The 23,399-nt window shown below is 34.9% G+C and overlaps 2 protein-coding genes across 2 annotated transcripts; one reads left to right on the top strand and one right to left on the bottom strand.

Annotated features, from left to right (window-relative positions):
- Window positions 1–650: 650 nt before the first annotated feature.
- Window positions 651–2,397, bottom strand: LOC113776963 (WAT1-related protein At5g40240-like). Its single transcript, XM_027322014.1, has 4 exons — window positions 2,179–2,397; window positions 1,486–1,647; window positions 1,152–1,303; window positions 651–840 (listed from the first exon to the last, which is right to left on the bottom strand). Exons 1-4 carry the CDS (start codon window positions 2,395–2,397, stop codon window positions 651–653), a joined length of 723 nt encoding a protein of 240 aa, XP_027177815.1.
- An 11,774-nt stretch (window positions 2,398–14,171) lies between these two features.
- On the top strand, window positions 14,172–17,377 carry LOC113778020. Its single transcript, XM_027323267.1, has 4 exons — window positions 14,172–14,525; window positions 15,654–16,231; window positions 16,319–16,550; window positions 16,711–17,377. Exons 2-4 carry the CDS (start codon window positions 15,698–15,700, stop codon window positions 17,157–17,159), a joined length of 1,215 nt encoding a protein of 404 aa, XP_027179068.1. The 5' UTR covers window positions 14,172–14,525; window positions 15,654–15,697; the 3' UTR covers window positions 17,160–17,377.
- The last annotated feature ends 6,022 nt before the right edge of the window (window positions 17,378–23,399 follow it).

Raw genomic sequence — 23,399 nt, 5'->3', positions numbered from 1 at the left:
CACATTTCCGCTAATGGTTGTACAAGATTTTAATTAGCTAACTTATTCTCCTTTTCTTACCAAAAAAAAAAGAAAAGAAAAACTGCAAATTTGCCAGAAAAGTATTCATTGATACTAGCTGGAAAAGTTGACTATAAGAGTAAATTGTGAGTTGAGAAGAGTGAGTGAAAAAAAAAATTGAAGTGTGTGGAGACTCAAATTTGTATTATTACATTATTCTATAAATACAAAATAAAGATTGTACTTTTGTATATATGAAAAGTTAGCAAGCTACCTTGTGAACAACAAATTAAAAAAGTCATAAACTTGCACTAAGATCTCGCTCATCGCGCGGCTGATCATGCCCTAGAATTTATAAAATACCTTAGATTCCCTGATCTTATCAGTCAATCACTTTTTCTTAGTCACCAAATCAAAAAACAATAATATCATAAGTGCTGTACCGCGTAAAGATCCAAAAGAGCACTCGATAAAATAACTGCATGTACAGCTTGAGTCTGTCGTAAAAATACACAAATATTCATCTACATAGCTGCGCAAGATCTCAAGAAATCTCCATTTTTTACCCCAAGAAATCTTACGACATCCCTAAACACAATAACAATTAGGAGTATATGACTAGATCAAAAAACAATTGCTTTTCTGGTTATTTAAGCAGCAGTACCAGGCTCATGTTCTTCTTCGTTTGTTGAATCATTGTATTCTTCTAACAGTGGAGCACTTTCGGTGGAAGATTCACTGAACTTAGCACCTCTCTGTGATATATCTCCGTTGGTTTCTTGTGCTCTTGCCCATATCAGAACGTAAAACCCAAAAGATATGATCAGGGATCCAATCAAGCTGCAAATTAAAATTGTTCGAAATTATTTGATATTAAACCTTATGTAAATACAAGACTCAAGGCAAGTAGGGTTAGAATTTTGTACAATTGGATATGATTATTGTATTTTTTTTTATCGTTTAGTGTTAACTTACATACCTCATTATTTTATGGTTTAGTGTTAACGTAAATGAATAAGGATACGTGAGTGTACATCAAATAATATATTAAGTACACCAACCGTAAACTTGTTACAGAAATCCAACAATACTTGTATTAAGTGCATAAATATGTAGTGTGTGCTTGGCTGTCATGTTCAATTGGTATGTACCTTCCAAGGTAGAGATTATCGCCAAGAAAAATGAATCCCATTGCTGCAGCAATGGCAATTGATAATGGCCTAAATAGAGCTACATATACAGGTCCCTTTACGTGTAAGCCCCAAGTATGAACTAGAATACCGAACCCTGAATTTAGTAATCCCTGTTAAAAGTAAAAAAAAATAAAAAAATAAAAAATTTCAGTGCATCGTATGCTGCTGAATTCGATTCTAACTAGCTAGATGGGCAATGAGCAGTGGATTTAATTAGGCAATTAGCACATCATATAAATGATTGTTTGGAATGTTAGCATTCAAAATGAATTAGGTCGATCTGTTTACTTACTGCATACAATATCGAGTACAACCGCACATCATGTTTTAACATATTCCATGCACTTGAATTTGGTACCTCGATTAAGCAAACAGGTGCTGCTATGATCACACATGATAGGTTGTAGAAGAAGACCACAAGCAGTTCTGCTGGATACTTCGCAACAACCTTAGCCTGAAATGGGAAAGCCATAGATACCCTGAGGTTAGGGGGAGACAACTACTTTGATGAGCAATACACAATTAGCAGCAATTCTCTTGTATAATGAATAACTCTAATAAAAATCATAACTGACACTTCAATCAATCTTTTGAAAACTACAAACGGATAATTATACTATTGGAGCACAAAGCAATAGACAAACTATAGTACTTGCAAAATGAGTTCCAAATAAAAAACATACATTCAATCTTCTGTAGAAAAAAAATCTTAAATTCTATTTCTGTTATCAAGTAGTAGCTGTTTCTTGATAGCTCCTTTTTTTTTTCTTTTTAATTTTTAGCGTAGGAGATATAATTGCATTGGTTTCAAGAATGTAAAAGGGACGAAGTTAAGGAAAAACAAACGAAATTTAAGAAATTTCAAGTGGTGCAATTGTGAGAAAAGGTTGAGGGGGGAAATTGCCCACCCTCACTTGAATGTTGTTCGACCATGGCCTGTAAAATTTGCTCTTGAAATGTTTCTTTTTCTTTTAGAAAAATTTACCTGATAAATATACCAAAGGGAGCCTAATACATATTTAGCAGCAAGGAGGGCACCACCTTTGACCCAATCTGATTGTTGGGTGCCGGTTATAATCGTTCCTACTGCTGGCTGTTGTGCAAAAGCAAAACCTAAAGATGGGGATGCAGGGCTCTTTATCAGCATCGGGCCTTTGTACAGAACCACCAGTAAGGCTCCTGCAATCGTTACTACACTCCCCATTATCTTCGCTTGGCTACTAAAGCTTTTTATTTTTAGCTTTTCCATCCTGTGCATGACATGAAACCTTGCTCTAGTTGGCTAATTTATAAAAGTACACTTATTTTTTTTTACAATATTCTTCATCTATAATGTGCAAATTAAAAAGGCAAGAGTGTGTACTGAAGGATTGAGTAGTGATTGAGGCTGGAAAACTTTAGTTAAGAATAATACTATACTATTTTTATGTGACATAATTTACTTGAGATAAAAAAGTGATCACGAAAACGAGGAAATAGTTTTAAATGTTTAAAGAGTATAATAAAACATTTTTGTAAAGGCCTATCCAAATGCACCAGGCCATAGGTCACGGATTAAATCATTAAACAACTTCACTGTAGAAATCAATTGTTATTAATTCTTGCTTGCTCCAAAACAAGTGTCAGTGACAAATTGTTATTGACATTAAAATGAAAATAAAAGAGGACCTTAAGAGCACTGCCAGGACAAACGTCGTAGCTGGTGTAAGGTTGGTCATGGCGGAAGCAAGTGTTGGTGTGCTAAACCCGATTCCTTTGTATCCAAGATATTGAGCAAGAAAACTGAAATGTCAAATCCAGAACAAAAGTTTGATGAACTCTTTTAGAAGAAACAGACAGATAAGTGAATATTATCATGGTTGACATCAGAAAGGTCGATATATATGTGTATATGTATATATACCCAACAATCCCGAGGAAGAAAAATCTAGCAAGGAGACCAAAAGTAAGTGGAGGAAGCTGAGATTTCCTGTCAAGATTTGAAAAATATATGTATGATAAATAGTATGAGTTACTAGGTTACTTATATGGGAAGAGGGAAATTAAGAAGGGTTGTGATTTAGATTACCTGTGGAAGAAGAAGCAAAGAGGGAGAAGAAGAAGAGCTGAAATTCCAGAGGAATATAACATGAAAATGTGATGATTCAAACCCTTCAAGGTGGCTGCTTTGAAGATGGTGCTCAAACCAACATCGATGCACTCGACCGTAACCATTGCTGTGAAAGGAAACACCTCTCCATAACAACATCTTTCTCCCCGGCTAACCATCTTCCTTCTTTCCTTAAGTGCAAATATGAATTACGTACTGGAACTATTTATCATATACTTCTGAAGCTTTATTAGTGCATTTCATCTTTTTGGTTATTAGAAACTCCATTGAAGGACTCTCCCATCTTTTCAGATCTGTAATATCCTTTCTTCAGCTATATTCTTTGATATCTGTGCATGTTTGATGATGTAATTTCTCCCATTAGTGTGGATTTTAATGAAATTATGATATTTTATCAAAAAATTTTTTTTGTTGTGATACTATTGCAACAAAGCACTAGATATTGGACTTAACATGTGGAGACAATAAAATATCTTATTTTATAAATTTTATAAACACTTTTTTTTTTACAAAATATCATAATTTCTTTAAAATTTGCATAATTTCACTAAAATCTGCACTAATGATAGAAATTACATCATCAAATAAACACAGATATCAAAGAATTGATTTGAAAAAAGGATACTCCAGATCTAAAGAATAATAAAAATTACATTGTAAAACTCCAAATTTTAAAAATACGATAAAATAATTGTAGTTCTACGAACATCTGTGCATGCTTCCAATTGCCAGATCTGTTGATTAATTGTTTCAAGTCCAGATATTATGGTAAGATTTGCCGAATAGATTCAAAAAATTTCAAATCTGATAATCAAAATCTAAAAAAACTCAAATCTAATAAAAGAAAAATGAAAAAAAATTATCAAAAACTCTCAGAATCCCTAAGAGAGAATAAAACTCTCACTGAAAAATTTAGGAGAGAAAAAACTCTCACTAGATAATCCTAAGGAGAGAAGAAACTCTCATTAGAAAATCTTAGAAGAGATTTTATTCACACAAATGAAAAGAAACTATAAAAAGGGCTCCTCTCATGGGAAAGATAAGAAAAATCTAATCTCGCTCCCATGAGAGAATTGAAGGGAGTTTTAGTTAGACAGTTTTTTTAGAGAGAAGAAAGAGAGGAGGAGGAGAGAAGGAAGATTGAAAACTAGGTGGCAGCATAAAACACGTTAATTACGAATTATCACTGCACAGAAGCATAAAAAACAGTTGGGATCCTCTATGCCACTATTCGGTGCCAAATCCAGTGCCAAACCCACTTATCACGTGATGGTAGAAGAAATTTAAATAAAGAGCACATGACAAATAAATAAACAAGACACTTGGCATAAATATAGAAGTGACAATGAATTGTCAGATCCTGTGTGAATAAAAAGCTACCAACACTAGCAAGATAATTATTGTTTCTTGACTAAAGTCCTTAATCACCAGACACTTGGTCCCCTTAATCTCTTTTTTTGACCTTGGTTGCGCTTCTTTTTTGCATTGTCTAAACTCTCAAATCTCAACTCACCGCAACAATTAAATACACTTTATATAGCGTCCACCATTAATTGAGAAGATCAACGAAGTTGCTGCTTCTTCATAATTAACCCCATCACCTATCAGCCATCCTCGTAGTTATCGTTAATGCCGTATTATCTTTCTACTTTTTAATTCTATATGTTGATTAATGTTCAATCTTTCATAATTAGCTGTTAAATTTTTTAAGTTATGTTAATTATATATGTAGAAAAGACCATTGTACTATTGTTTATTTGCAGAGAAAGGTGTTGCTTGTTACTGCTGCTGGTGATAGATGATGTTAATGAATTTTACTCAGAAAGATAGCTGCAAAAGAAAGAAGCACAACCAAGGTTGTGATCTGCCTCCAAGTAATCATCATAGTCATGGCAGTTCATGCAGTTCACCAATTTCAATAGAATATTAATTGTTTTTAAACTTCGCCTTGTATTTATTGGAGACTATATGACCAAAATTTAAGGGTTTTTTTTTCATAATTACATTTGGTTTATTGTGCCGGTGAGTTCTTTAAAACTCATTTTGGTTTAATGGGTTAGTGGTTGAACCGACTGGTTCTTCCGAATCTAAGCAAATTTAACCGTTGTTTATCACTAAAGGCTTTGAAAGTTTACCCAAACCAGTAAGCAGAACGGTTGGCGGTTCAATTGTTAGACAGGCCGGTGCGGTTCGGATTTAAAATAAGGCTATAAATACAAAAGAATTTTATACTTATTTTTCTAAAAAACTACAAAACTAGCTTCTATAAAAGAAATTAAAAAAAGGGAAAAAAAAAAACTCATAAGCTGGCTCTGCCCCTAGTATTTAGAAATACCCAAATTCGCTAATCTTATCAGTTATCACGGAGACCCGTAAGAAGCCAAATGAATGCTGTGACATGGAATAGATTTGTGGAGAACATACAATAAAATATGTACATGAAGTCATGAACAAGAACAACTTTGAGTTTGTCGTGAAAATCCACCAAGTTCTATCTACATCTCAAGAAATCTCAAGAATCAAGATATCTCAAAACAGGGTAAAAAATAGGGGTAAATTACTAGTTGAGAAAATAATCGTGTTTGATTATTCAAGAAGTGACAGGCGCACGTCCTTCTTCAATTGAATCATCATATTTGTCTGGTAATGGAGAATTTTTGCTGGATGATTCCGAAAACTTAGCACCTTTTTGTGATATCTCTCCACTGACTTCTTGTGCTTTTGCCCAAATTAGAGTGTCAAATCCAAAAGATATGATCAAGGATCCTATCAAGCTAATAGAACATTTGGGATGAAACCTTATGTGCATAACAGGGAAGCATGGAGGTATATGAGTAAGGTGGCAAGGACTGGGGTAGGTGGGGTTGGGGTTTTAGACACTTATATATTGCAAGTATATCTTTTAAAATGATGTAAACTCATATATACTGTTCTTCAGTAGTGGAGTTAGAATATTAATATTATTCAGTGGGGACACACATTAACAGTTCAAAATTTATTTTTGAATCCACAAGTGATTAGTGATAATAATTATGTACATAATATCAAGAATCGCACGACTAAAAATCTAGTTTATTCATAAGTATAATCGTTATAAGGTTTAAATATAATAGACCGAAAAAGTACTACTTGGGATCCTCGATTACATTTTCCGTGTGCCAACTCAATGTCACCTCTAGAATTGCGCCAAATATCTTGTTATTATTTGTATTTTATTTTCTAATAATTCAACTTGATTTGATTTAACATAAATTTTCTCTACCTCTGAAACTTTGAATCAAAATTAACCGATCGTCTAAAATTTTGGTTGTTATAGGGATTCTTCATTAAAGATCAAGATTACAATTGCCGCGCCCTTAAACTTGACTTGTAGAGATGGAACAACAATCTCAACAATTTAATCAAGAACAGCTCTTGGCGCAAGCATTCCAAACTCTCCACCGAGTGTAAATCCATTATCGAACATCTTACCTCACCCAATCAAAGCCCTGCCACTCCTACTCCTTCCGCTGCCCAATCCGATGGCGGCGGTGATGCCACGGCACCTACGTTCTCAGCTGGAGTCCTCCTAGACCTCTCTTTGTCCGATTCCCAGCTCATTCTGAGTCCTCTCATCAACGCCGCCAACTCCGACCACCTCAAGATCGCCGAGCCCGCCGTCGATGCTGTTCAGAAGCTCATCGCGCATGGCTAACTCCACGGCGAGTCTGACCCACTGGAGGACCCGACGCCAAGTTGTTATCGAGATTGATTGAATCCGTATGCAAATGCCATGATTTGGACCCGACCCCACTGGAGGACGGCGTCGTTAAAGTGTGGACCTCATCGGAAACAGCCAACAATATAGCTGAAAGAATTTCCAGCGGTGCAAATCACCATTTGATCAAACAGCCAGCAATGTGACGCAACTTTCAAGGCCTTTTTTCAACTTTCAGCTTATTAGGCAATGGTGCACGCTACTTCAGGGACACTTCTCTTTTTGGCTTTTTCAAAGCAATCAACGGTGAAAGAGTTTGAAGGCAATTTTGTTTGAAGGCAATCAATGATGAAAGTATTGGTATATGAATTAGACCGGTCGGTTAATTTTGGTTCAAAGTTTCAGAGGGTAGAGAAAACTTGTGTTAAACCAAACCAAATTGAATTATTAGAAAAATAAAGTGCAAATAATAACAGGACACTTGGCGCAATATTAGAGGTGACATTGGATTGACATAGAAAATATGTCACCGAGAATCCCAAGTGAAAAAGTACTACTAGTTTCTTAGTGAAAAATGGAAAAGTAATAGGTCAAGGTAATGTGAACATGTAAGCAAAAATATGTTGAACTTAAAATTCCTAGAGATTTGGTGCTACTTGTTTGTTCTATTACTTATTCTTTGACAAGTTACAATAATGACGTTTATTATGTGATAGCTACTCTCACAAAGTATAAATTATATACTGACGATATATAAACTATCACCATTAGATGTATGGGAACTAATTTGAATTTCACTGCATGTAAGATTAACTCATAATAAATAATTTTATCAAAAATTCATGAGTGACTGGTATTGACGGTTGCATCAATTTTACAAAAATATAGAGAGGATTACTATTATAACAATATTAGAACAACCATAAGTCTCCGCTCCATAAGTCTTTCCCTTACATAGACCAATATTACTAAAAAAAAATTAGTTCCAAATGAATATTATGCGTTCATTCTTATGTAGCAAAAGTAATCAAAACTCTTAATTTGTTTCAAAATTCTTATCTTTTTCAAAAAGTAGAAGATAATAGGAAAGGCTTCAAAATTACAAAGGAACAATGTGAAGGAAAAAAGGAAAGAAAATCTATAGAAATTCAAGGGGGATTCCAATAGTAAGACAAAATTAATATATTTTAAAATTGTAAAAGACAATTTTGGTTTCTTAATATGTTACCTAATAAATATACTAAATGGAGGTTATTGCGCATTCACCTGCGTGGAGAATAGAGTAGAATATAGATAAAAAGTGACGATTGACAAAAAAAAAAAAAAATTGCGAGGAGGGCGCCACCTTTGACCTAATCCGATTGTTTAATGCCGGTTGTGATCTGGACAAGTACGGGCTGTTGTACAGAAGCTGAAGATGTAGGGCTCCTTAGCAGCACTGGGCCTTTTTACAAAACCACCAGTACGGCTCCTGCAATCGTTGTTAATCTCCCAATTATCTTAGCCTGGCTCCTCAAGCTTTTCATTTCAAGCTTTTCCATCCTGATCGTGACTAGTGCTGCATACGAATCAAGCTGTTCAACTTGAGTTCAGTTAACATCGAATTCGAGTTAAGTTCGAGCTCGAGATCGAATTCGAATTTAAAAATATTTAAATCGTTGATTTTATATATATATATATATATATAATTTTAATAAAAAAATTACATATGTATTCCTAAAATTTTATTATTTATTAAGAAAAATTACTATTTTATTTATTTTTTTAAAAATAAATAATTATTTATTTTATTTTTTTAAACTCGAGCTTGACTCAAATTTGAAGTCGAGTTGGAATTCGAATTTTACATTGAGAGTTCGTCGAACTTGAGTTCAAATTCGAATTTGATAAAATTAAATCAAGACTTGGCTCAATTAGACCAAAACTCGAATCGACTCGATTCGGCTTGTTTGCAGTCCTTTGATGACAAGAAACATTAGTCTAAGTTCTTTAATTGGTACAAGAATGTTGAGTATTTACATTTCAATAGTAATTGTCAAATTTTTGTGATTGATTAATTATTTTTTTCTTATTATAACCACTAACCACTTTCATCAATTCTTTTTAAAAGTATTTTCTATTTTGTTTTAAATGTAGTTTGCCACTATTTCGAACCTCATTCTACCAAATAGCCCTAAATCAAAAGTATCAATAATAGGATGGGCAAATTAATGTAAAAAGATTTAGAAATATATCTACCAAAAAAAAAAAAAAGTCCCACATGTTGCAATTTTATATGTATACTGGTTTTTGCACGTGGAAGTTCCCATCAATTTTCTTTATTCTTAAGATTAATGAATCTTTAGACTTTCAATCCTGAATTATATTTTTTAGAGGGTGTGCCTATAAAGCATAAGTGCAATCATATTATTATGCCAAATTTCTCCAAACCAACTAGTATTGCATCCCTTTCTTGGTAGCTCGACAGAAAAACTATTGATGTCTTATAATACAATATAAGATGCTTATTAAGATTCCTACTGTATAAACGTCACAAGGTACATGAATCAAACGTATAATGCGGAATTATAATCTAACTATGAATGATTAACAGGTAATGCAGTTGGACAATTTATGGTGACCAACAATCGTATATGGATAAAAAAATAGTAAAACTTGTTTGAAATGGTTAATCATTTGGTGACCTTTAATGATGCTAATCCCAAGGGTTACCATTAATTAACGGGTTGACATCACAAGGGTTCCACGTCCTTTGCAGTTTGCAATATTGAGCATTGAGAAAAGTGCGTGCGAATTGGAATGTAGATGATATGATTCGTCATTTGACCTAATTCTCAAATTCAGGATCTCTCTACTTACGCTTTCTCTTGTATAATCCAATCTATTTCTCTCCCAATTGGAACTTGTGTATTACCAGCACATCATTCTAATTTGTAAGAGAAATGTATTATTATGTGTCACAACTCAATGACAACTCAATTTTACTTCACCAAAGTATTATGCTATTGCATGGAGTAAGTGTAATTGGCTACAATTGAGTGAAAATATAACCCCCAATGATGTACGAAATGAAGACCAAAGCTGAAGATAGAGTCCCCACCATTGTCAGTCGAAGCTGCTACAAGCTTTAATCTGACAGCAAGTCAAATTTTCCAAAAATACTTTCCCTGAAGTAAAGTGGATCAATGTGCAGATTTGATGGTAAAGGAAAAAGCAAGGAGGACAACAAGAAGACGACTTGTCTTGTTTTCGGTCCTGCATCTTTTGATAGGGAATTATGTATTGATGATGCCAGAGGAGTCACATTTCCGCTAATGGTTGTACAAGATTTTAATTAGCTAACTTATTCTCCTTTTCTTACCCAAAAAAAAAAAAGTCATAAACTTGCACTAAGATCTCGCTCATCACGCAGCGGATGCCCTAGAATTTATAAAATACCTTAGATTCCCTGATCTTGCACAGCTATTTTACCATATAACCCCTGATCTTATGTAGAAAAAAAAATCTTAAATTCAAGTAGTATTTCTGTTATCAAGTAGTAGCTGTTTCTTGATAGCTCCTTTTTTTTTTCTTTTTAATTTTTAGCGTAGGAGATATAATTGCATTGGTTTCAAGAATGTAAAAGGGACGAAGTTAAGGAAAAACAAACGAAATTTAAGAAATTTCAAGTGGTGCAATTGTGAGAAAAGGTTGAGGGGGGAAATTGCCCACCCTCACTTGAATGTTGTTCGACCATGGCCTGTAAAATTTGCTCTTGAAATGTTTCCTTTTCTTTTAGAAAAATTTACCTGATAAATATACCAAAGGGAGCCTAATACATATTTAGCAGCAAGGAGGGCACCACCTTTGACCCAATCTGATTGTTGGGTGCCGGTTATAATCGTTCCTACTGCTGGCTGTTGTGCAAAAGCAAAACCTAAAGATGGGGATGCAGGACTCTTTATCAGCATCGGGCCTTTGTACAGAACCACCAGTAAGGCTCCTGCAATCGTTACTACACTCCCCATTATCTTCGCTTGGCTACTAAAGCTTTTTATTTTTAGCTTTTCCATCCTGTTCATGACATGAAACCTTGCTCTAGTTGGCTAATGTATAAAAGTACATTTATTTTTTTTTACAATATTCTTCATCTATAATGTGCAAATTAAAAAGGCAAGAGTGTGTACTGAAGGATTGAGTTGTGATTGAGGCTGGAAAACTTTAGTTAAGAATAATACTATACTATTTTTATGTGACATAATTTACTTGAGATAAAAAAGTGATCACGAAAACGAGGAAATAGTTTTAAATGTTTAAAGAGTATAATAAAACATTTTTGTAAAGGCCTATCCAAATGCACCAGGCCATAGGTCACGGATTAAATCATTAAACAACTTCACTGTAGAAATCAATTGTTATTAATTCTTGCTTGCTCCAAAACAAGTGTCAGTGACAAATTGTTATTGACATTAAAATGAAAATAAAAGAGGACCTTAAGAGCACTGCCAGGACAAACGTCGTAGCTGGTGTAAGGTTGGTCATGGCGGAAGCAAGTGTTGGTGTGCTAAACCCGATTCCTTTGTATCCAAGATATTGAGCAAGAAAACTGAAATGTCAAATCCAGAACAAAAGTTTGATGAACTCTTTTAGAAGAAACAGACAGATAAGTGAATATTATCATGGTTGACATCAGAAAGGTCGATATATATGTGTGTATATATATATACCCAACAATCCCGAGGAAGAAAAATCTAGCAAGGAGACCAAAAGTAAGTGGAGGAAGCTGAGATTTCCTGTCAAGATTTGAAAAATATATGTGTGATAAATAGTATGAGTTACTAGGTTACTTATATGGGAAGAGGGAAATTAAGAAGGGTTGTGATTTAGATTACCTGTGGAAGAAGAAGCAAAGAGGGAGAAGAAGAAGAGCTGAAATTCCAGAGGAATATAACATGAAAATGTGATGATTCAAACCCTTCAAGGTGGCTGCTTTGAAGATGGTGCTCAAACCAACATCGATGCACTCGACCGTAACCATTGCTGTGAAAGGAAACACCTCTCCATGACAACATCTTTCTCCCCGGCTAACCATCTTCCTTTCTTTCCTTAAGTGCAAATATGAATTACGTACTGGAACTATTTATCATATACTTCTGAAGCTTTATTAGTGCATTTCATCTTTTTGGTTATTAGAAACTCCATTGAAGGACTCTCCCATCTTTTCAGATCTGTAATATCCTTTCTTCAGCTATATTCTTTGATATCTGTGCATGTTTGATGATGTAATTTCTCCCATTAGTGTGGATTTTAATGAAATTATGATATTTTATCAAAAAAAATTTTTTGTTGTGATACTATTGCAACAAAGCACTAGATATTGGACTTAACATGTGGAGACAATAAAATATCTTATTTTATAAATTTTATAAACACTTTTTTTTTATAAAATATCATAATTTCTTTAAAATTTGCATAATTTCACTAAAATCTGCACTAATGACAGAAATTACATCATCAAATAAACACAGATATCAAAGAATAGATCTGAAAAAATGATACTCCAGATCTAAAGAATAATAAAAATTACATTGTAAAACTCCAAATTTAAAAAATACGATAAAATAATTGTAGTTCTACGAACATCTGTGCATGCTTCCAATTGCCAGATCTGTTGATTAATTGTTTCAAGTCCAGATATTATGGTAAGATTTGCCGAATAGATCCAAAAAATTTCAAATCTGATAATCAAAATCTGAAAAAACTCAGATATAATAAAAGAAAAATGAAAAAAATTATCAAAAACTCTCAGAATCCCTAAGAGAGAATAAAACTCTCACTGAAAAATTTAGGAGAGGAAAAAACTCTCACTCGATAATCCTAAGGAGAGAAGAAACTCTCATTAGAAAATCTTAGAAGAGATTTTATTCACACAAATGAAAAGAAACTATAGAAAGGGATCCTCTCACGGGAAGGATAAGAAAAATCTAATCTCGCTCCCATGAGAGAATTGAAGGGAGTTTTAGTTAGACAGTTTTTTTAGAGAGAAGAAAGAGAGGAGGAGGAGAGAAGGAAGATTGAAAACTAGGTGGCAGCATAAAACACGTTAATTACGAATTATCACTGCACAGAAGCATAAAAAACAGTTGGGATCCTCTATGCCACTATTCGGTGCCAAATCCAGTGCCAAACCCACTTATCACGTGATTGTAGAAGAAATTTAAATAAAAAGCACATTACAAATAAATAAACAGGAAACTTGGCATAAATATAGAGTGGCAATGAATTGTCACTAGAAAAGTGGCATAAAATATATTTTTATTTTTTTATAATATATTTATATAAATATTATATATTATATAAATTATATATAATATAAATATGTAATTATACATTTATATAAATATTATATATTGTATAATATATATTTAATAAATACATAATATATATTATACATTTATATAAATGTACATTTATACATAATATATATATTTATGTATATTTATAATATACATTTATATTATGTATTATATAATATTATACATTTATATTAATATACATAATATTAATTATACATTTCTACATAATATTAATATATTTATACATTTATATTTATTATATTAATACATTTATACATAATATTAATTTATATTTATAATATATTAATTTATACATTTATGTAATATTCATTTATAATTTATACATTTATAAATATATTTATATTATGTATTAAATATAATATAATACATTTATATATTTTTATATAAATATATAAATATATTTATTTGTAAATATTTATAAATATATTATAAATGCATAAATGTTATATTGTTATAAAAATATAAAAATTAGAAATTATAAAAATACTTGAAAATATGTTTTAAAAATATATTTAAAAATAATCCATAAAATATTTACAGTAAAAGTTTTTCATGTAGTTTTTGAAAAATAACCCCAAAAATAACTAATCCAAACGGACTTGTATTTGAAAAATGAAATGCTACAGTGCTGGTGTCGAAAAATAATCTTAAAAACAGCTAATCCAAGTCAAATTACAAAAAGTATTCAACGGCTTGCTTTAAAAATTCTACGGTCCTCACGCTAGACATACGCTGTCGTTTAAGGGTCAGCAGAGTACAACTAGTTTTTCGGCTACTTGCTGTCTGTGCCGACAATTTGTCCTCATCCCTTTTGAACAATGAGCTAAGAACCCTGTAGCTCAAGCAGCAAATTTCTGCACTCCAACTTTCGGTTTAGCAGACCGCCAACAACTGCCTACTTGAACTTCTGCATTGTGTGGGACAGAACAAGTGACCGGGAACTGCAATATTGGTCTCTTCCCCAGATGTGGAGTTCGGCTGCAGCAGAGAATAATCGCGGGCTGAGCTACAGAAATCGGACAGACGCTGCTACGGCCAACCCATCGACGAGGAGGCGGTGTCCAAACCAAAAAGAAGACTTCATCAGCTTTCAAGGTTCCTTACCCTTGTCACGGTGAAGAAGCCGAAGCACAAGAAGCCTTTCGCTGCTCAACTTCGAGTAATTGCAGGTTAGTCAAGCAATTACTTTGGGGCTAATCGTACAGATGAGGGCTACAGTGTCATGATTTTTTAAGTTCTTTAAAATGAAACTAGTTTCGAATGCTGAATGAGAAACTGGCCTGCTAGAACAATCTGCGGTGAGTCTAGATTTTCATTGTTTGGAAGAGCTGATGATGCAAACGATTAATTTTAATTGGCTATGAACAGCAGCCAATTTTGCTGTAGTTGCTGCTTCTTTTCGGTTATCAATGCTGGTTGCTGAAATTACTCAAAAGCGAACTATTACATCAGCGTGTGTGTCTGGGACGAACTTGACACCTACTAACATTTATAATTGAGGTCGGTTGACAATCTGCTACAATTCGGGAGTTGAAATTATACTCCTACTGCAGGGGATTAAATATGCCTTGCTGCTGATTTTGAAATTGTTTTGTTTAATATGCATAAAGTCTTGCGTTGACACTTGAGTTAATATGAAATCTTTATCTAGGAAATTTGTTTTTTCCAATGTCGTAGGATTCCCGTATAGCTACTACTCTGACTTGTAAGGCCAAAATGAGCACGCTGGCTGCTTGTTCAGCAGTGTCATGTGTTTTGTTGCCACAATTTCATTGCGGGTTGTGTTTATTTTCGAAGACCGAATTCAATGCTGTTGTCCAAGACCCTAGCTGTTCATTCTGTTGAGCTGATGCTGTGTTCCTTCAAAATTGAACCAACTGTGATTTGGAATGCATGGCTGTAGTTGCACTTCAGCTATGCTGTCCGAATTTTAGATATGTCAGCAGTTAGTGAATCTTATGTGTGCTTCCTGCAACTCTGCTTGCTTCTTGCTTATGCTTTTGTTGCTGGTTTTGCCCGTGCTTAGTGAATCCAAACGTGCTTCTGCTTGCTTATTGTTTAACCTCGCATTATTACTGCTTGCTTGGCCTTTATTACTGCTACTTGCAGAGATAAGATTCACTCTGGTTGTTCCACTGTTTCGAAGAAACCTTTGAACTTGTTTTTTAGCTCCCCTCCTTAACTATTGGTTTTAATTTCGTTACTGGCAAGTTTGTTCACTAAATATGCTAAATGTCAGTTAACCAGGAGTGGCATTGAGACAGCTTGGTTTAACATTTTGGATCCTAAATGTGCAGGGTATCGGTTGGCAATTTGCATACTTTTAATTGATAGCTGCGGGATGGATAATCAGGGGCACATTCAGGGTGGACACCTGGATGACGAGACGGACGATATTGATCTCGACAACATCCTTATAGCGGTTGTACTACTAGGTCTCATGTTCTTTGACCCACGCTTTAGTCGTGTTCAAAGGAGAAGAAGAGTCCGAGATAGTGCGCTATCGGGGAGAGATTATGTAGTTGAGCTGATAAATGGATATGAGGGCAGAATTATTGAAAACATGCGCTTGGATGTTCCCCAGTTCCTGCTACTCTGCGATCTATTAGTTCAGCGTGGTTACTGGCATGCATATCCTTCTCAAAGGGTGGGAGTTCATGAGTCTGTTGCTTTAACGCTAATGTGCTTGAGCCATGATGAGCGGCACCGGGTTCTAGCCAAGCGCTTTCAGCATTCAACGGAGACGATCGACCGACATATTCGTCGTGTCTTACGAGGTTTGGTTCGACTCGGTCGTGATCTCGTCAAGCCAAGAAACTTTGATAACACTCATCCCAGAATTTTGAATAATGCATTGTTCATGCCATGGTTCCGGGTATGTAACAAGGAAATTGACTCCTACTGCTCTTATTTCTTAAGCGCTTACTTTCATGATTTTTAAAATCCCCGAAAATCTATATAGGACTGTGTTGGAGCCTTAGATGGGACCCAAGTCTCCGCTTGGTGCAGAGCAGAGATTAGAGAGAGGTACAGAAATCGGTATGGTGACTTATCCCAATATGTACTTGCAGCCTGCGATCATGATATGCGATTTGTCTATGTTCGGGTTGATTGGGAGGATAGTGCCCATAACGCTCGAATTCTTCAAAACACTCTGCTAGATCCAAATTTGGGCTTTCCCATGCCACCTCTCGGTATGTAATGATAGTCTATTTAATGACTTATTGTTGATGAAACTCACTTAGCAGTTACGGCATTACCAAAAAGTTGCTGCAAATATTTAGTAATCATTTGTCAGGTTGTTCCTCTATAGGTATAAGTACACTGAGTTCCATTGTATTTTGTGATGGACAGGGAAATACTATGCGGTAGATGCTACTTACACTAACATGCCAGGGTTTATGGCACCGTTTAGGGGTGCACAGGGCACGCATCATGAGCGTGCAGCTAAAGCTCTATTCAATAGGCGGCATGCATCGGTTAGAAATATTATTGAGCGGACATTTGGAGTTCTTAAGAAGCGTTTTCCAATACTCAAAGGTCCAATGCAAAACTATCTAATTGCAACACAAAATAATATAGTGCTTGCATGTTGTACTTTGCACAATTTCATGCGCGATTATGTGCCGAATGATGAGTACTTCAATGAAGAAGCACTCCAAGGAGCCTTTGCAGATGCACACATAGCAGGGCATCAAGTGCATCAGGGCCAATCCATTAATATGTTGCAGCAGGGCATAGATAATTGGAACGAAGATCGGCAGGCAATTGCGGCTCACATGTATCTCAATGCGCATAACTAGCTACTACTGTAAGGCCTTGATCCGATTTGTCGAACAAGGCACAAGTTTATTAGTTTTCAATTTGATTTGACGTTTTATTTTGGCAAGCGTTTTGAATTAGGGAACCAATTGTGTTGCTATGGTTGCTTCCGTGAATATGCACTTATATTTGGACTACTTGGAAAATGTTTTAACCGTGTTTTATCAGTTCAATACTGACAGTTGGAATGCTTTATCAATGATATTGTACCAGCAAGATGTTCGCAACTTCATTTCCCAACTCCGTTCAGGGTATTCATCAGTGTGATAGTTATTAGCTATGAACCATTGCTTTTGGAAGACTCAAAATAAGCTATGCTGTGTTTAATATCCGCATTTGCAATCTAAAATTTGACGACATCTTGGCTGATTTGTGGCGTAGACATAACCATATGCATATGCAAATTAAATAAAAAAAGTGTAGGTGTTTTTCAAAAACACTTCAATATAAACGCTTGTATTTTTAAAAAACAAAGAGTTTTTCAAAAACAACAATTCAAATGACAATAGTAGTTTTTCAAAAATTGCTACAGTGCAATTCTATAGCAATTTTTGGAAAACTCCTCAAAAAACAGGGGATCCAAACGCAGATTTTTTGAAAAGAAAAAAACTGTTTTTAAAAAATCAAAATCAGAATCCAGAAAAGCAAGTATATTGTAAATTCTGATTTTGTCTTTTCCAGCTTTATAAAAGTCAAAGGAGTTGAAAATATCATATTGCAAATTTTCTAGAATTTTAGGGATAATTTCACAAACCTCCCCCGAGGTTTATAACAATTTCACTCGGCTCCCCTCAGGTTTTACAAATTACACTGACCTTCCTTATCACATTAAAATGACTATAAGGACCTTCACTTAATAAATAATTCATAGTATAATGAAATGAAATTTAAAAAAAAAGAAAAAGAAATCTGACTTTTTCGGCTATCCTGTTTACAAGTTACAGTCAACAACGATTCTCTTTCACTTACTGTCACTCTGTTTCATCCATCAACCCCTTCCTCTTATAACTCACTCTCAAATTACCACCAACCATTGCCTATAACTGCAGCCAATCACACTACAAATGATCCCTCAAACTCTACTCTATATTCCTATTCCTCCTATCTTCTCTTTGAAATTGCCAAATCACAAGTTTAGACATCGAGGGATCAGATTTAATGGTTGAAGTAAAATCTGATTTCATGATCAAACTAAAAGGAGAAGAAGAGGCACACAATAATAATGCAATCATTGGCCAAAAGAGGAAGAGGGATTGAAATTGATAAATTTGCTAATTTGTCTATCATCCATCCAAAAAGCTTTTTAAGGTGTTAATAAGTATATTTATATTTCTGTTTATACTTTACAATTGTTGATTGTGGTTTCGCTATGGAGATAGAGTTTCTTCTCTATATTTAAGACATTAACATGTTTGGAGATTTGATGGTAGGCTCGATTAGTGTGTTTTGAGAAGGTGTGGGGCATTGGGTTTGAAGTTTGAGGTGTGATTAGTTGTAAATAGAATTTTGGTTTTTGGCAAAATGAATTTCTTGAAGACCTCTATAGTTGTAATGATGTCTTTCCTTCTCTTAAACTTGATTAATCCTATCCATGCCTAAATCTTCCCTAAAGATTTTCTTCAAGGCCATAATGTGGCTCATGTAGAAGGAGTTGGGCTACTTATATGGAACCGAACCATGGCATCCTATGTTGAAAATTATACAAACACAAGAGCGGTTGATTGTGAGTTTGACCATTCCATGGAACCATATGGTAAGAATATTTCTAAAGGATGGAACGAATCTTCAGAATTGAATGCATGTTTTGGGAGAAGCAATTTTATGACTATGATGATGGAATTGCTTGGATTTAGAATTTGGAATTAGACTATTTGTTAGGCTAGTTTGTTAGTATAGTGGGTTTGGTTGAGATATGGAAGAAAGTAATTGGCAAAATAATTTTTGTACAAAAAGGGTAGTTTAGGATTTTTGAGAAAAATATAGTTTTTTGGGCCTATATTGTTATATAAACAGTAAAAGCAAGGGAGGTAGGTGTAATTTAATAAAATGGGCAAATTACATTTTACCCCCTTGTGGTTTTGGCAAAAACCACATAACCCCCCTATGATTGTAAAAGCTATACATAAACCCTCTGTAATTTGGGTTAAAGTGTCAAATAAACGGAAAACATACATCGTGACGATTCGTGTCTTACACGCGCTTGTACTACTGGTAACAGTAAGAAACGTTCCCATATTACCCTTGACCACTTTAACGGATCCAATAAAGCCTAGATCTGTGCTCCTTATCTCTTTCAATGACGGCAATGGATATGGCTCTGTTGATGGTAATGGTGGTGGTTATGGGGCTGGAAGCGGAGGCAGCAATGACGGCAGTGGATTTGGCTCTGTAGGTGGTAATGGTGGTGGGTCGGATCGGGTGGAGGTGGTGGTCCAGGCAGTAAATATGGTCAAAATGGCGGCGGTAATGGTGATGGATGGAATGGTGGTAGCTATGGTCCTGGTGCAAGCAGCAGGCAAGGGAGTTGGGACAGCAGCTATGGCTACGGCAGGGGCTGGTGCAGGGGCCCTGGCTTAAGATATGGCAGCAGTAGTACTGGTCATGGCAGCGAAGGTAACAATGGAGAAGGGCAGTATGGAATCACTGGTGGGGGCCTAGACAGGGACAATCAGCAGCTCCCATACAGCATGAAACCATGACTAGAGCTCTTGTTTCAGAAATGGCTTTTTTTGGTAGTTGACCAACGGAAAAGCATGGGAGAAAGAAAGATGCAGAAACCGGAATCCTATCTCTTGAAGAGAGGTGCAGAAAGCTCTCCCTTTGACTCTGGTGGGCCTTCCACCACTTTGACTGTTGCGGACGCGGTTCCTCTCGTTGTGAAGAAAGAAGTAATGAAAGGAAAGGGAAGCCCCGGCCGTGTTCGTTGTTGCCTTTTTTGTATTTATATTAGGGTAATTTGGACATTTCGCCCACAAATCGTTACGATAGGTAGTTTCCGTCTATTTGACACTTCAACCCAAACCACAGAGGATTTATGTATAGCTTTTAAAATCATGAGGGGGTTACGTGGTTTTTGCGAAAACCACAAGAGGGTAAAATGTAATTTACCCTAATAAAATTGATAGGAGATCTCTACAATTGTCAGAAACCTTAGGGGAGGTTTTTGAAATTATCCCAGAATTTTAAGTTAAAAACAAGTCCAAGATATCAGTCAAAAACAAGCCTTTAGTGGTCGAAGTACAAACAAGCCCCAAATTCAGAGAGCGGGCAAAGTTTAAACCTCCTTATATTGTGTAATTGTCAATTTTTTGTAATTGGTTTATTTAGTTTTTCTTATTGTAACCATGTTTCATAAAAAAAAAATTTGTAACCATGTTTCATCAATATTTTTTAAAGAGCATTTTCTATTGCGTTTTTCGTGCAATTGATATGAACGGATACCCATGGTTCAACCTTGTCCTACGAGATACCCGTCAACAAGTAGCTGTTGATGGAAGGAGCAACTTAGATCCACAAACGTAGGCTATGGATCTTTTGTTATACACTAATGTATAACATTCATATTACACAATTTTATATGTTGACACGTGTTCTTTTCAAAAGTTAAATCTAATTAAAAATATTATTATGATAGTTTAAGAAGTATAGGTATCAATACATTAGAATGTGTAACATAGAAGTTATACCCTAATGCGTAACAGGAGATCCATTGTCATAAATATAGGTTAGGTTGGATCAACCAAATCCTTTAAAGTATCCTTTAAAGTAAGAGCACCCGACCTGCACGATCCTTAGAAATACATTTATAAGAACAATAAAGTTGCACATTAAAAAAATTTAATAAAATGAAGTTGCACATATGTTGTAGGTTTATATGTATACTGCTTTTGCACACAAAAGTTCCCATCAATTTTCCTAAAAAAATAATGATTCAGCCTCTAAATCGTGAATTAAATTCTTGGACGGCGTGCCTAAAAACTACTAGTGTTATCAGAATATGCAAATTTCTCCAAGACACCTAGTATCATATCCTATGTCTGGTAGCTTGTCAGAAATGTTATGCTTATTAATTCGCTGTCAAATGACAACCATTGGATTCGCCGTGCATCTAACGTGCTAGGTCTGGTTGGGGCGCTAGACCGGGCCGGAGTGGGGATTAGTCGGGCCGCCTTTACGGACTTGACCCGGACACCCCACTCCGTCGACAAAAAAAAAAAAAAAAAAAAAGACAACCATTGGAGCCAAGAAACATAAGATGCTTGTCAAGATTCGCACTGCATAAACGTCACATGGAACGTGAATTAAAAGTGTAACTATTGCAGGTGGACAGAAATGAAATTTAAATGAGATACATTCATAGGTGGTGCAGGTAAACAAAATAATTAATGGTAGCCAGTCATCGAATGTGGATATAAAATAGTACTAGCTTGAATATTAAACTACTTTCAAGGGTGTTTTTTTTTTTTTTAACATACTTCTTTCAAGGTTATGGTAACCAACTAACCATCCTATCAAATGAAGTTTTCTCCTTTCACAGGTAGATCCCCCAAGGAAGTTCATTTGTTCTTTATCTATGGCATTACAGAGACTCATGGGGAGGGGTTTCACTGAGTGAAATACACAAGGATAGACCAATTAATCTGTTGAATGATTGCCTTCCTCTGGCCAAAAATAAGAGTGATTTGCTTTTCAACCTTTAAGTTGATTTTGGACCTTCTCAGGATAAAATTGAAATGATCTTTGGATGATCTCGAATTAAAGAAAGGAAATTCCAGATACTTGCCAAGGTATTTGGGGGAGAAGAGAATTCTGGGGATTTATCTACATTGATCGTGAGGCCAGACCCATAGCTAAAGTCATTATGAGCTTGATAGACTGAATGGATTTTCTATCAGCAAAGTTGAATGTACACACTTTTCTATCAATGGAAAAGGTCTAAATAATTACAGTTATCAAATTCTGTTTAATTTTGTAATAAATTATTATTTAGCTTGACTTGTTTACAACAGTTTACCATAATTATCTTTACTTTCTCCTTGGTAAATGCGGTGTAGATACATCTTCGTGATTTTGTTGGTTTCAAGTCCATCTTGAAGCTTTTTTTTTTTTGGGCGGGCGGGGGGAGCTTCAGGAATAAACTAATTGCTACTTTCTCTTCTTATTCTATCTCCATCATTTCTTTCTGACAACGCCAAGTCTTTAGAATCTTCACTTATCGATTAGCTTTGGGTACCAGATGACCCCCGACGGACCAGCCTAATAGTTCTTGCTACAAGTATCTTTACAATTCTATGGTGCTTTTGTGGTCGGCTCCCTTCGTCCTAATGCTCCCAAAAAAAAAAAAAAAAAAAATCCCTTCGGCCTAATATAATAGGCATTTTTTAGAACCCAACTTTGTATACAAACAAGTAATTATTGTGGTTAGATAAGGTTGCTGTAGGCGAATTTGCAATATAAATCTCAGATTCAAATTTTGGGATATATTGGCGTTCGTAAAACTTACTTTTCAATGCTACAATAGGTGGGATAGCAATATTTAGCGTTTACTTTCAAAACGCATCTCTTATGTTGAGATACCAAATTAAGAAGTAAAAACTGGCATTAGCAAAGAGATAAATAGAGGATAAAAACCACAACTATAGCGAAAACACGAGAAAATCAACAAATTACATAGTTTTAACCATCCAGCCGATGTATTTAAAAACTAAGAGCAAAACTTCTAAGGTCAATTTTTCAAGCTTGTATCTTTGAATACATTTCTACAAGTTTGTAGTACAACATTGTTCTACAAATTCAAATACCATTTATATGCTTAATATTTAAGAAAAAAAAAAAAGTATTCATAAACTAGCACCAAGGTCGCGCTCATGGCGCGGGGTTTGCCCCTAGTAGTACATACATAAAAAAATTCCTAGATTCCTGGATCTTCTCAGTTAGCACATGTTAGTAGTCAGCAAATTATAAAATATATTACTTTAGGCTTAAAATGTGAAAAGAATTCCATGGAATGGAGCACATACAATATTAATTTTACACGCACAGCTGTCGTGAAAATACACAAAAGCTATCAACATGGTTGCCCAAGATCTCAAGAAATCTCCTTTTTTTGACCCCAAGAAATCACCTTTTTTTTAAATCCCATTAGAAATCTCAAAAAATCTCTAAACAAGTCAAAAAGTAGGAGTAGACAACCAGTTCGCAAAGTAAATGCATTGGATTAT

The sequence above is a fragment of the Coffea eugenioides genome, chromosome 7 (assembly GCF_003713205.1).
Source record: "Coffea eugenioides isolate CCC68of chromosome 7, Ceug_1.0, whole genome shotgun sequence".
Classification (NCBI taxonomy): domain Eukaryota; kingdom Viridiplantae; phylum Streptophyta; class Magnoliopsida; order Gentianales; family Rubiaceae; genus Coffea; species Coffea eugenioides.
Note: the sequence above shows the minus strand (reverse complement) of the source record. Positions and strands in the feature narration are given on the sequence as shown.

Bases quoted from the DNA above. Each gene is read 5' to 3' on its own strand.
- LOC113776963 (XM_027322014.1), bottom strand. From the start codon at position 2,397: ATGGGGAGTGTAGTAACGATTGCAGGAGCCTTACTGGTGGTTCTGTAC. The intron at 1,304-1,485 runs GTAAGTAAACAG...TACTTTTAACAG, and splicing joins TGTACTCGATATTGTATGCA to GGATTACTAAATTCAGGGTT. The intron at 841-1,151 runs GTACATACCAAT...TTTAATTTGCAG, and splicing joins GATAATCTCTACCTTGGAAG to CTTGATTGGATCCCTGATCA.
- LOC113778020 (XM_027323267.1), top strand. From the start codon at position 15,698: ATGGATAATCAGGGGCACATTCAGGGTGGACACCTGGATGACGAGACG. The intron at 16,232-16,318 runs GTATGTAACAAG...AAATCTATATAG, and splicing joins TGTTCATGCCATGGTTCCGG to GACTGTGTTGGAGCCTTAGA. The intron at 16,551-16,710 runs GTATGTAATGAT...TGTGATGGACAG, and splicing joins CTTTCCCATGCCACCTCTCG to GGAAATACTATGCGGTAGAT.